Here is a 14,895-nt window from a genome sequence, read left to right as displayed (position 1 = left end):
AAATACAAATGCAGCATGATCCACAAATGTGGCCAGCAGGTGAACAAGCCACCGCTAGGGGGCACTGTTGTTTTAGGACGTGGGGGCTAAGTTAAATGTAGACGCATTTGCGCAACATTTTATGTGGAAGTTCGAACAAAAAGCCCCCCAAGCCGATGAATTCAGCTTCATATCACAGACAGTTAGGAGGGGGATCACTGTGAAACGCGTTTGAAAGTGCCCTAAATTTAAAATCCAGCAGAACTTCCTTAATTTTGCTGCAGACTAGGGTTGTCAAATAAAATACGTTAAAATCATCCCATATTTGGACTAAACCCGTGTTGCTTATTGGTCCCTTATACGCGACTGATGTTTCGTACTTTTGAGAATGAATTGTTAAAATGGGTCATTTGTTTCAGGCAGATGCTCTCCCTCAGCCGGAGGGAGGGGCAGATGCCCCATGGCTCCGCAACAGAATATGCTCTTCTCATTGATCATCACTTTTATTTAGCCAATCATCAACCAGAGTTAGCTGTCTATCATTACTTGCGGCAGCCTATGGAGTCATAGTACCGCCTACAGGGGGTTGTTTAGTTGCAGCCCTGAGAGCAACAGTTCATTCCTGAGACACTGGGGGAAACAACAGTGACACCTAGTGGTAGCTTGTTCGCCTGCTGCCCACATTTGTGGATCAGGCTGCATTTGTATTTGGATCGGGTGAAATGCGAAAGGAAAGTCTCAAAATCTAAAAACCCGCGAGAGGAAATGAACAAATGCCCGTCATGGAAAACACGTGAGTGACTTGATTCAACATTTTACAAATATATTTTAAATTCGAGACTTCGACTTTACAAATATTTGCAATGTAACTTTAAACAAATGTATTTATTTTCACATAAAATTATGATATATCTATGAAAAACAAAAACATGTATTTATGAATGTAACTGTTTTTGTACAAATTGCAGACTGAGACACAGACTGAGATGTATTCATTTGTGAACAGTGAAACATATTTGTGACTTGTGTTTAGTTTGTGGATTAACATTTACACATTTATAAAGTATTTTGAGACTAATCTCTCTCCATAATTGTTCCTCTGCATTTAAACAATTTAATCCGTGATAATGAACACAAAAACACATGCTTGACACACACTAGAGACTGTGAACACACAACTGAAGCAGCAGGCTGCTGACCATCTTGGCACCTGGGGAGCAGTTTGGGGTTAAGTGCCTCACTCAAGGACACTGCAGCCATGGATGAATTTCTTCCTGCCGGACCTGAAAACTGAACCAACTTCTCTAACCTTAAGGTCACGGCATCCCCCATAATGACTAATGAAGGTTATATAGGAATGATTAATAGGGGTTAAAAATCTGAAAGTGTACTGTGTGAAAGTGGTAAATCCAGAAGAGCCCCCCCCCTTTTTATTTATTTATTTATTTTGTACAAGGGAACAGCATGAGTAGAAACTGCTGTGGCTCTATGCCACTGATACTATTCTTATCATGCCTTTGTTTAAGAGGGAGAGGATTTCTGCCTTTGAAACAAGGGCTGATTCCACTAATGCCATAGAAGCCATAGGCAATATGGAGTCTTGCCACCACACGCCTACAGTCCTCAACGTGAGCATACGCTTCTCGCAAGGGCGCGCTAGACGAGTCATTCATCCTGGATGCTAGCTCAAGTGATGTGGCAGCACCATCCTCTGTCCTCTTGGAGCTTTGATATTGTCTTCTGTTTCTTTATGTTCTGCAATCACATGGACAGAAAAAGGGGGTCTCCGCGTTCATAATACATTACCATGTGGGATGGCTGACTCGTGCGTATAGAGTGCTCATACGCCAACTGCCGAGAGGATGGCAGTCTCTGACTGAGTCGTGCACAGACATGCCTCCTGCCACACTGGAGTTGACTCTGTGGTGGAAATGTCATTTCCGGGTGTTAGTTTTCTTTTGAAAACTATAGATCCCATAGTTTTTCCAAAGTAAGGGATCTATAGCAACCTTGTGTGAATGGGTTTTTTTTTATGAGCATTTTATGGCACGAAAATGCTCAGACATTAGCAGGACAATGGCAAAGAATTAAGTTTAGAGATGTGGAGGCCCTGTCTAAGAATAGTTAAATATAAGGCAAAGAGCAGCCGTGTAGAAAATAAAGAGGTCCTGTATATTTACAGGGGAAAATTAAGGTTAACCTACACAGAGGCCATGACTTTGTAAAGTGGTTCTCTTTCATCATTCAATTGCTATATATCTATAGAGAACTATTTTATGAAGAAGTCGTGGCCAATTTGTAGGTTAACCCTAATTTTCTTTGGTTTTCTTATAAGGCAGGATTGTTTTCTTGTAAATATAGAAAAACACAATCTCACACACACACAGCGAAAAAAGTGGGAGGGGAATCTGTTGTCCATTAACATCTGTTGTGTTTCTGGGCTGGAGGTTTTTGGTGAGACGTGCTTTACGCAAGAGTGCTTGGGTTTCTCTCTCTCTCTCTCTCTCTCTCCCACTTTCTCTCTCTCTCCCACCTCGCTCCCCCCCCTCTCTCTCTCTCGCTCTCACTCACTCACTCTCTCTCTCAAACTCTGAGCTGAGTGTGAGTGGGGAGCTGTCTTTCAGCACTACAACATCATTTTCCTCTCACATGGGAGGTCGGTTAGTTGCAGAAAGACAGAGAGTAGCCTTCACAGGCACCGTCATCACCTTTTCTCTCTGTTGCTTGGAAAGAGGACTGTGAGTAAGAATGGTTGTTTCTTGTTGATTTTAAGGGATGTTTAAATAGCATGAAATTGCTGTGTCCTTTCTTTTATATGCTTTGATTTGGGTTATTTTTTCATTTGGTGTCATATGGAGTTTAAAGAGTTTTGGGTTGAATTCCTATGTCTTATGTTTTGTATGTTTCGTTCTGCTTTAAATACTCATAAAACCTCTGACCACATCTCTGCCATAAAGCGTTTCTTGAGCGAATGTAGTATTGTGCTTTAATTTTGCGATGCACATGTAGTTTGTGTTTGTTATAGTGACAGAGAGGAAGGGCTTTAGCAAACAAATTGGGTTAAATCTGTTGAATAATTCATTAAGCAAATTCTCTGTGTTGCTGTCTAGTGAGAGCAGAGCTTTTTCACATAGAGAGACCCGGAGTCCCTGAAAGGCTCTGAGACTCTGCCCGCTCTATTATGAATGGCTCCTGAAACGTGTCAGTATATATCTGCACTTATTATCAGCCTAGCAACAGGAATTAAATCGCTGTGCACATGCATCTGTATGTGTGTGAGAGAGAAAGTTTAACTCAATGAGCAGTCAAGCGGACACTCAAGGTTCAGCAGTGGATTTACATTTCGGCAGTGATATTATAGCATGCTTTCCCTTCTTCTTCCCTTTCTCTCTCTCTCAAATTATTATAACTCCATATTTCTGTCAGTTTGCTTTTCTTTCTTTAGATATCTCTCTTTCTTCAGCCTTGTAACTTTTGTTTACTTGTTCTCCTTTATGCCATATAGGGGAAACAATAGTTAAAAATGACTCCATATAAAACTGTTCTTCATTCCGTTTATATGAATTAATTCCGTCTCTTAAATTATTATTTTAAAGTAAAGTTTTTAATGATGGTATTGATGGTTTAATGGCATAAGATATTCTCTCTTATTTATTTATTAAGATCTGTGTTTGTATGACATTGAACATTCAGCAGGACTTGTGTATCACACAGTCTTTCTTTTCTTTACAGAGTACAGTCGCTTTGAAGCTAAAATACATGATCTCCGGGAGCAGATGATGAACAGCAGTATCAGTTCAGGCTCCGGCTCGCTGCGCACCAGCCAGAAGAGGTCGCTGTACGTCAGGTGAGACCACCCTCATTCTCCGTTAATTACTCTTTCCCTCCCGCCAGCTCCTCCTGAAGGTTGCACATATTTGAGCAGCCTTCCCTGTCGTGCCATGTGTTCACTTGTACTGTTGATATTTTAGCTGTGCCATGGCATCTGAAATAAGGTATAACAAAGTATCATTTATAGCAATGCCATAGAGTAACCTTTATTATTTTAATAAAGGAAATATCTGAGCATTATTAATTTACAAATAATGTAAAGGTTATTCCTAGAAGTACACTGTGTTTCCAAAGGTTTGTAGATCTCTTCTACTGAGTGATTTCCACTTTATTAAAATGCAGCTATTGCTGACACAAATATTAAAGTGTGTTTACACATCTTGCATAATATCTATTTCTAAAAGAAGCATTCTAAATAGAATGGGACACTTTGGAGCTACTAATTAGTCTAAGGTCAATGTGTTTCGTAGAATAGGGGGGTATAAAACCCATCAACTTTGGGCTGTTAAGCAGCAAAACATCTGAGTTGCATATGTGATCAAGAACCAATCATCCTCCATCATTATCAGATCTTATGCTCTAGTGGATTACTCCAGTTAAATCTTCACAGCAGTGTTCCAGTACTTAGTGTGTAGCATTCCCTGAAATGTTGTTAAGACAGTGAAGAGGACATTCTCTATCAGTACTCCTCATTTCAGAAAAAAAAAAAAATAAGTTGGCATAGTAAAAACTTGTAGAATGTTGCCCATATTTTGCAGACTAGAACCATTCAAGAACCTTTATATTTAAAAAATTGATATTTATGCTAAGTATCAAATGCTTAATGAGCACTACATCTGCGAAATGAAATGTGTTTTTATTTTGTTTAACAATATCATCCTTTGCAACATTGATAGCACAGAAGGTTGGAACATGCAAATGAAAACCGGTCATAAAGTGTAAATGGCGTGAATTACAAAGAGTTTTTTTAATGCATCAATAGGCATATAAAATAAAATCATGTATTGTAGCAGAATAATCATTGCACTAGTATTTTGGCACGGTCCATATGGTGCAGCTCTATTGACGATTGTGCAGGCCCTGGATGATGGATTGCCTGTTGTGATAACATAAGATGCTGTGATAGTAGATTATTAATGGTCATAATTATGGCCACTGCTGACGTTTTCAGAGCAGCTGCTGGTTCTGACCACTCACTGTCAGAGCACCTGGTCCTGTTGGGCTTGTGCCAGTGAAATAGTCCTACAAAACTGCAAGTTTTCCACAGAAATGATTGCCTGTATTACCTGCTTGTATTTACTGTAACTGGCTTGTTGGAGCCTTGCTTCATATGCAGGAAGTCAGAAAGTGCCTGCATTTGCGTTTATGCAGTTTTACTTGAGCAAACCCCACTGTTATGCTCTCTCCACTGCACCAGTTATTGGTGGTAATTATTCCTCCTCCTGGTGTGTTCCCCAGTGCTCTACTGATGTACCTTGTTATGGTTTTCAGGACTGTGCCGTAGTATGAGTCATAACCAAAGGCTCTTCATCCAAATGCAGAGAAAAGGGACTTCACTCAAATTTGCATCACTTGATAATATATGCTACAGATACCTCTATATATTATCATAAAATTCCCTGATTGGTTACCAGTTATTTGGTCAAAGTCATCTTTCAGCAATATTGTAAGTTGTACAATTAAGATTAGGCTTAGTACCAGGGTTAATGTGTAGATACTTGGTTAAATTTTAGTTAGGCTTAGAGTGAATGTAATATTTGGTGTGTTACCTGGAAAAAAATACCTGGAAATTGATATCATCATCTTCTTTGCCGTTTAATCCATTACAGGTTTGCTGTATTTAGGTTATAGAAGGTAGCATATCGTCACTTTTCAATGAAAAACAAGTATCTCTATTTTTGTGGATTTTTAATTAGAACACAGTAGCTGTCTTTCATATTGTGTGAAATTTTCATGATAACTGGACCGATGCCCCAAAATTACCTGGAACGTCCACTGAAATTTTAGAACGTATTTTCGAGATGCGCATATATATATATATATATATATATATATATATATATATATATATATATTTTTTTTTTTTTTTCTTTTTGGACAGCAACAATATAAAAAGTATTAAATGAGCATTCACCAAAGGCTCAGTCTTTGCAAGCCGAATATAGCTCATTGTTCATCAGTTTAGGCCAAACTTCATGAGAGAATTTTTCAGTAGTTCAGACAGAACATTATTCACTGCATAAAATTTGTGTTTTACCTTTTACTGTACTTAGTATTGTGAAATGATTACGGAAAACTGGAGAAATACATGTCCATGTAGGGAAAGGCTGGAGACTAATATTGAACAGTCATGTTTCAGTCATAAATATAGGCAAATGGACTTGAGTACTTTAAAAAACTGATTCAATGTGAACCTCTGTTACTTAAGAATAAAGGAAATCTGTAAACATTTCTCGGTCATCAAATGATTTAAACCTGAGTATTTTGTCCTGTATCCAATGGGTAGGTTGTGTGAGAATTAATGTTTTTTTTTTCTTCTTTGCACAAATAGAGACCCACACACTTATACAAAAGATCACACGGGTGCAGAATGACAGGTCATGTGACAGTGCAAAAAAGTTTCAAAATCAAATTAATTTTGCCCAATTTATTTTTTCAAAAAACATTTTAAGAGCACTTTGGAAAAAATTGCCTGCATTCAAAACCCACCCTTTGCACATAGCACATTTGCACAATAGAATTTAAAAGGACAGAACCCATCCACAAGCATCTGCAATTGTTTAAGTCGTTCACTCTGTGTACATTGAAATCTGGTGCATTTCTTGATCATACATTGTAGCTGAAATATATATAGGAGTACTGGAGGGTTTCTAAGCATAAGATGAGCATCTGTAAATCATCTTCCAGATCATTGTTCCTCAGGTGTGTGGCTAACAGGCATGGTGATGAGTGGAGTTTGTCTGGCACATTGTTAGTTTCTTATCCCCCTGGGTTCAGCTGGAGGCACATGGCTGTGATATTTTGCCTTGTGTGGATGATGGAACATTAAAAGCTATGATTTCTTTTAGACAAATGCAATTATTATGTTATCCGTCAAATGATTATTGTGAAAGTTGCACAATAATTTGTTTCTACATCACAGTGCCGTGTCCAGTAATACAAATTTAATCAGACACGTCATGCTACAGGTGTTTTTGTTTATGATACAAAAGGAAAACTCTCAAGGTTCACATTTTCCATGATTAAGCTCAGAGCGGTATGCCTGACCCAACATGATTTACTGGTTTAAGAGGTTTTGGATACATGGTGTTTGTTTCTAGTAATGTGCAGGCTCTGCATGCAAAGCCAAACCACTGATCACCGTCATCCTTGATCAGTCGATTTTTGAAAACATTGGTGTCATGGTGAGTCAAACTATGTATTAAACTACCTAATTTCCTCCTCCAAAATCACTTCAGAAAAATAGTCACAACACTCACTTGTTTTTGTGTTAGATGTTGTACCAACTGTAAAACATTAAACATCAAACAAAGGATGAATCACATTCAAAGTCTTTAAAAATAACTTTTCTTTTCATTTATATTTTCTGTGCACATCTAAACACATCCAGTGACAATTCTTGTTTTTATATATATATATATATATATATGAGAGAGAGAGAGAGAGAGAGAGAGAAAACCTGAGAGAAAAAAACAAAGATCCAAATGCCAGTTTATCATGCAGGGTGAGCTACAGCCTGTGGCCGTTATAAAGAACGAAGCAGAATCTTAAGAAGAGCTGAAATGAACACAGCAGTATTGAGGGATTACATCCACTTCATGTATTACCTATGACTGCAGTAAATACAAATTTAAATAAATGAATAAATGAGCAATAGTGTTCCTGTGTTCAGTGACGGTATGTAGCATGCAATGCACAGGAAGCTGTTCCAAAAATATCCTGCCTGCGAGCTGCAAGCTTGAGCACACTAGTTTGCTCTGGATAGTTTTATTTTCAAACTCTCGTCATCATAGGATTAAACCCAAAGCTAGTGGATATTTCAGAGAGATTTAGTTTTATCACCAGCCACTGAATATACTCATTCTCTCCTGTAAATGACTGATACTAAAATGTTCTGCATTGTGAATATTTATAGCCCAGTTTTATTAAGCTACAGGTCCTCACTATGTCATATTATTTAAATACACTAAATTGTTGGTATAATCAGTGTGGTTTGTTGGACATTGAGGGTATTATCATTAATTCATGTTGGGAGAAGGCACCCTTCAGATTTGAGAGACGTGGAGCAGTTTGCAAAAAAAGAGTGGCCCAAAATTCCAGTTGAGAGGTGTAAGAACTTGTTAATGGTTATAGGAAGCGATGTGTGCGGAGCCAAATATTACATTGAGGGTGCCAATAATTTTTGTTTTGTGTGAAATTATATCAGTTTTGGCTTTTTTCCTGTTTTTTGTGTTGTTTCAATACACACAAAGGAAATAAACGTGTATAACAAAACGTCTAATTGCAATCATTTACTGGGAGATATACTTCATTTACTTGAAAGTTTTTAAGGGGTGCCAACACTTTTGGCCATGACTGTATGCTTATTGTACTTGAAAAAGCAGCAGATCATTTTATTTGTCTTGGGCTCTTGAAGAGTGAACACCGTTATATCTGATTTCTTTTTTTTTTTTTTTTTTCTTCCTCTTTTAAATTTCTGTTTTGAGATGTAAATACCTTGCACAGAGAAAGGAGGTGTGCAAAGACGATGGAAAAAAGAGGATGGAAAAAATTAAAGCAGATAAAACTGAAAATACTAAAATATTTCAGCCATGTCTAGTGTTAATCCTGTGTAGAAAATATTTATGATAATATTTTTGGGGGAAGTTTTATGACGATGTTGTATTAAGGGTGTTTTTCAAAACTCCTCTGAATTCAGCTGTGTCCCCCACATCTTTTCTGATGCATAACATTAGTATAGTGCTTCATTATTGATGAGCGAGCAGGCGTAAGCTACTCAAGTGCAGTTGGGGAGCTTCATTACTTCAGCTCCACTTCACATGCATAAATACACATGGATGTGTGTGTGTGTGTGCGCATGCAAACACATGGGCATATGCATGCATGTACACATGTGCATGCATCACAGCAATGCCCTATTTAGCATACCAGGAAACCCCTGTGGATAAATTAAAGCCTGTGAGAGAAATAAGGCAAAGAGGCTTTTTAAAATAAATTTACATTTTAAACACACATTTTTATAGAGCCATTTTGTAGACATAAGAATGAATGAGTGTGAGTGAGTGTGTATGTGTGAGTATGAGAACTTGTGTTTGGGAACACCACTACTCTCTACACAGATTAGAGTTAAATTCCCAGGTCAGACAGTATGACCATGCCATAGGAATATAAAAAATTAAAGGGGTAAAAACAAAAGATGAATAGCTTACAAGATAAAAGTTACAAGAAGAAGAAGCCGGCCTCTAGCCATAAGTCTTGATTTGGTTAATGCCCAAAAATTACTATTAGTTCATTCGCCATGAAATTTTCACACAGTGTGAAGGACAGCTGTTGTGTTCAAATGATGTAATAAAGTAAAATGGACAAAAATGGAGATGCAAGGGTTTTCATTTTTCAGGTTTCAGATTGGAATGAGATCTGCTGCCTTGCTGTTGAATAATAGCTGATTTGATACTCGCTGCTGCAAATCTCACATCGTTTGGTCATTTGGTTATTGTGTTACAGAGCTCTGTTTGACTATGACCGGACAAAGGACTCTGGCCTCCCAAGTCAAGGGTTGAACTTCCAATTTGGGGACATCCTGCATGTGCTGAACGCCTCAGACGACGAATGGTGGCAGGCGCGGCAGGTGACCGCAGATGGAGAAGTGGAGGAGATTGGCGTCATTCCTAGCAAGAGGAGGTGAACTCAGCCTCATCGTTTACCCCTCCCTTTCCATTCACTCATTCCCACCCTACATTAGCCCACTCATGCCTCACAGCTCATATGTTGATTGCTCTGTTAACCCCTTAAGGATGAATTAACGCTTCATGCTGTCTTACCAATTAGCTAACCCAAAATGTCCCTCTCATAATTGCTTTGTTCCACATCACTGCAATTGCACATTTGTTTGTAAGGAATTCATGCTTCTAAATGAGGCAAAGGCAAAAACCCTTTACTGAAACGGGATGGAAACACCAGGCCGTTTTCCGATCTGAATGGTGTGCTACCTTTTCTATTCAAATCAGGAAATTGTACTAAATGTTTATTTTAATTGCCAGAATATAACAGGCTTTATTTTCTGAATAGTAGCTGTCTGCATACATGCCTTTAATCTCATTACATCAAGGCACTCATCCTTTTTCTTGGAGTGCTGTCTGGAGGCACACCCACAGTCTCACCATTAGTGAATGTTACACACTGTAATTATGCTCATTTTTAACAATCTGAGAAATTGCTTCATCCATCAGAAACAGCGGCACTGATAATTTTTTACAAGGGAAGGCAGTGTGGGTTGAAAGCACTTTGTTTTTCTCAAATATATATACTTCCTGATTATTACAAAAATATGGCACATCAGCAGTATGGCCTGTCAGAATGGCACATGTGTAACTACATGTCTCAATTACTTTGCAAGCCTTTGCTTTATCATTAGCGATAGAGAGCATATCCTTCTCTCTTGAATTCTTAAATCTCTCTCTCTCTCTCTCCCTCCCTCCCCCCTTCTCACTCCCTCCTCCCTTCTTCCTGCTGTGAGCAGGTCTGACTCAGCTATTTGGAAAAGATTTAACAAAAGCAGTTTCCAGCCTTTAGCTCCTTCTGCATGCTGAGTGGCAGCTAAAATCTGTGCAAGTGCAGACATAGTCCAACCAACATCAGAGCAGCTTACAGTCAGAACTGCCACTTTATCCTGCTCCATCTTACACAGAAGGTTGAGTCACACATGGCACGTGCTTCAGCTGGGACACAAACCCAAAATTAACCCAAACACTTGTCTGCTTGGGCTTGTTTAGGTGCTTCTATCCCATAATGTGCTATCAGTCCTAACCATATTGTAGATTTAAGCTCAGATGTTAAGTTTAAGTGTGTGTATATTTTGCATCTTGCATGGGATATTTACCTACACACCTACCTACCTTTCACATTGTATCACTAATTTCATACTGTCATACACTGGTATGTTGCTTGAGTTTTTAAACACTGTGTCCACTCACTGTCCATTCTGTTAGCCACTCCTCCTTCATTGTTCCACCTTGTAGATGTAAAGTCAGAGACAGTAGCTCATCTGTTGTGCTGGTCATCTTTTAGTCCTTCATTGGTGGACATAGGACACTGTTGGCTGGATTTTCTTAGTGGATGGTGGTCCTGACCATTGAAGAACAAGGTGTAATGGGGATAAGAAAGTATGCAGACTAGAGTGTAATTGTAGAGTTTCAGAGTGCTCCGTTATTTTTAGTAGAGCTGATAAATTGGACAATGAGTGTAGATACAAAAAGGGTGTTCCTAATTCAGTGATCATTCAGTGTAAATAGCCTGTACATTTTCAAGAATCAATCATTGATCATTCTTCAGCTTCAGCTCTTTTTTTTTTTTCACAGACATCTTCATGAACGTTTTAAATTTTGTTGGAGACATTAGTTCAGTTTTCAAATTCTCAAAATTCCAAATGTGTTCAGTGATGTGGAGAAACTTTTGTTGGTCTGTCATATCTATAAACATAAAAATCTGTTTTATTTTGTTGTTAGGTGTTCCAATTCCCATAATAATTTTTGAACGTCAGTACAGAAAACTAATTATTTTACTTATTGCTCTTTAATTTACCCTTTCCTTATACAAGTCTCCCTAGAAACTGCCTAAATCTGACTTAATGTCCCTTTTGACTGTAAACTAAACAAAAGAAGAGGCATCTCGGTTTTTGCAATGTGCTGTGCCTTAAATTACCCAAAACTCTACTGCATCATAAAATCTGTTCTTTTTGTCTTTTAAATATTCATCATCTTCATGCCACCCATCTGGCCCACACTACTCCTGGGCTTTCTCTTGGACTTTTAAACATCTTGTAACCAGAGCTCTTTCTCCCTTGTTTCATTCTGTACAAACTAAGGTCAAGCCTACCATTTATGAACAAGTTTTCTGAATTGTAGCAGTATACTGAAAGTTCCGGTTTTCCAACATTGTCTTTAGTCCAACGTGAGGAAACACTGTGCACCATTATGAGGCAAACCCTCAGTCTCACCATGAGACAATAATACCCCCTGTAATTAAAGCTTTTCTCCAGCGTGCTAAAGTAAAGCTTGAGAGTTTGCTCTTTCTGTTTTTTCAGACTAAGCAGATATAGAGCTGATAATTGACTTCTCACCTCTTTCTGTTGAAGTGCTGCCACTTTCCCGTCTCTCACCTGCTCTGCTTGTGATCTGAACACAGAGTCACATGGGGTCACATTCACTGCTGTGTATGTGCAAGATCCATTTAAAACCAGGACGTATCTGGAAAGATTGCTGCCTTTACAAATATGGACCTAGTGTAGAATATAATCCTTTTCTTGCAGTTGCATGTCTTTTTTGTACAAGCTGAAAGAAAAGAACATTGGTGCCTACAATTATTTAAATTAGATTTGTATTGATTGTTTAATGTTAATCTAAATTTAAACTTATTTTATCTTGTTGCAGTGTCCTAGGTCATATCTAGTACAATTCACTCTGCCATGTTATTTAAAATGCAGAATTCTTCACAACTCTTTAATCGAAGTATAGTAACATTTTCTTCCTTTAAAACATCTTACATGTGATTATATATACAAGGGTCTTTGCTTGAAAAATAATTATACCCCAGTCAATCAGTGACAACACTGGACTAATTTACACTCCATAGACCTCTGTGGTTGGCATGATACTTATTTTTGGAACTCTGTGTCTAAGCTTGTTTTCTCTGTAGCAAAAATGTATTTATTTATTTATTTTTTTAAACAGCTTATGATGTGCCCTGGGGTAAATATAAATGTAAATAAAACCCAGTACCTTTTGTTGTGTGTATTTTTCCATCTATCACTGGATTCTCTGAATTGCAAGGTCATCGTAATACAAATATTAATACAGGTGGCTTTGCCTTAACCTTTCTGCACTCTTTTGTCTTTTAGAGTGGAAAGGAGAGAGAGGGCCAGGTTAAAGACGGTGAAGTTCAACTCCAAGTCTCGAGACAAAGGGGTAAGTAAATTCTGTAAGATAATTTTAGCCATTAATGTTTTTACAGTATACTGCACACATTAGAGTCTGTCAGTTAGCACCAAAATGTATTAATTCATATAATGGAATTTTTCCTCAAACTTATTGCCATAACCACATATTTTTGGGCTGATAATTGATAAGGGATAAACATAATCTGATAGCAGAACCTGTGATGGCACACTGATGCTAAGATAGATAGTATATTTAGAAGAACAGTGCTAACATCATGTTCACACCCAAAATATTGGGAAAGCTTGCTGTGCTTCTGTTGGTGATAATGTATTCAAATGCTAAAACAACTTTCACGCCAGAGAGCAGCTGATTTTCAGCTTTGTGCTGCAGAGAAAATGCATGTACCCCAGAGTCAGCTTCATTACGTAGCTTGGTTATGCCCAGACTCAATATGATCAGAATGCACTGTGTTGTACTAATACCTTCTGCTGATCCAGGCTTGTTTTTAAGGCTGGTTAATAGCATGCGAGGATGTCTTTCAAATTCTTGATGCAGTGTTACAATTTCTCCACTACTGACTTTAAGACCAAACTTTACTGAGCTCCAGTCTTATGTATTCTAATGCAGCAACAAGTGTCTAAATGCATGAGTTGTTCAGCTGTGGGTTAAGGACTGAAAAAACAGAAAAGAAGAAAATACATACGCTTGCCATTGATGACATACGGCTCTTCTGTTGTTCATGACTTCACTCTTTATTTTCCCCTTCTGTTGTGTTATATTGCCTTCTAAATCAATTTTTTAGATTTGCATCGTAACATATTTGCCTTCATCTTTCTTAAGGCTTTGGATTAAGCTCTGCTTTCAGTCTGTCTATAACATGCTTGCTTTTGTCCCAGATTGAACATTAATTTGTCAGATATTTGATCAGTGTCTGTGTATTTCATCTCTGTGATTCATTTGGTAATTTTAAATGACTCTGTCGCCAGACAAACATTGGTTTCATACATATGATTATTATATTATCCATTATAGTGGTATTAATAATAGAAGTTTGGGTGGAAAAAAAATGCAAGTGCGTGAAATACCACGTGTACACCCCCCTCCCTCCCCCAACGCACACACACTTGGTGTTATCGTGCTTTTGGGGAGTTCTAGCTCATATCTTTTTACATGTAATTTAAAGTTATCTTGTAGTCCAAAATTTCTAGGCACCTGATCACATGGCCACAGAGTCATAGCTCTGGGTTCACTTAGGTATTTTATTACACCTTTACTAGACACCTCCCTTCCATATCCTTTTTTTTTTGTTCTCCATCCCTCCCTCTCCCCCTCCCTCTCTTCCTCCGCAGTCGCTCAATGACAAGCGTAAAAAGAACCTCTTTTCACGAAAGTTTCCTTTCTACAAGAACAAGGAGCAGAGCGAACAGGAAACGAGCGATGTGGACCGTAAGTACAACTGTGGACACTGGGCAGTGCAGGACAGGGCAGCAACAAACCGCCGGACAATAAACCCCCGATACTGCAATGGCCCTAAAAAAAATAATTCAGCTCCCAAAACCTGCACAGCACCTGCTGTGCCATTACAGATTTATACTTGGGACTTCTGTGGCTGTATTCAGTCAAATCTTTATTCTGGAAGCATAATGTATTGTATTTTGGGGAAGTTACATGCATCCATCCACTGGGATGATGGCACATTTCCTCTCAGTGCCTGTTGCAGTATGGTGGGCTTGTTCATCGCTAAGGTCACATGCATTATTGAAGTACAGTAACCCATGTTTCTGTGGTTTTTTCCTGTTGCTCTCTGATGACTGCTTCACAGGACCTGAGTGACGACAAAGGCATGAGTAAGTCCTTCAAGGCTGCCACAGAATTAGATGGCCCTGCCACCTCCTAATGCCCTCCTCCTATTTTTCCCTTTCCTTTACCG

At 38.4% G+C, this 14,895-nt stretch overlaps 1 protein-coding gene across 23 annotated transcripts in view; it reads left to right on the top strand.

Annotated features, from left to right (window-relative positions):
• Positions 1–14,895, top strand: part of dlg1a (discs large MAGUK scaffold protein 1a) — a 142,390-nt gene that overhangs the window by 118,414 nt on the left and 9,081 nt on the right. For 17 of the 23 annotated variants that reach the window (XM_066662969.1, XM_066662970.1, XM_066662971.1 and 14 more), the window contains 4 exons: positions 3,712–3,826; positions 9,535–9,711; positions 12,926–12,992; positions 14,315–14,411. In XM_066662969.1, coding sequence (XP_066519066.1) covers positions 3,712–3,826; positions 9,535–9,711; positions 12,926–12,992; positions 14,315–14,411 — 456 coding nt within the window. Of the gene's footprint in view, positions 1–3,711; positions 3,827–9,534; positions 9,712–12,925; positions 12,993–14,314; positions 14,412–14,787; positions 14,813–14,895 lie in introns of all 23 variants that reach the window. The other 6 variants (XM_066662974.1, XM_066662972.1, XM_066662987.1 and 3 more) reach the window with 1 other exon arrangement.

The sequence above is a fragment of the Hoplias malabaricus genome, chromosome 3, assembly GCF_029633855.1.
Source record: "Hoplias malabaricus isolate fHopMal1 chromosome 3, fHopMal1.hap1, whole genome shotgun sequence".
NCBI classification, from domain to species: Eukaryota; Metazoa; Chordata; class Actinopteri; order Characiformes; family Erythrinidae; genus Hoplias; species Hoplias malabaricus.
This window is presented reverse-complemented; position numbering and strand designations above follow the sequence as displayed.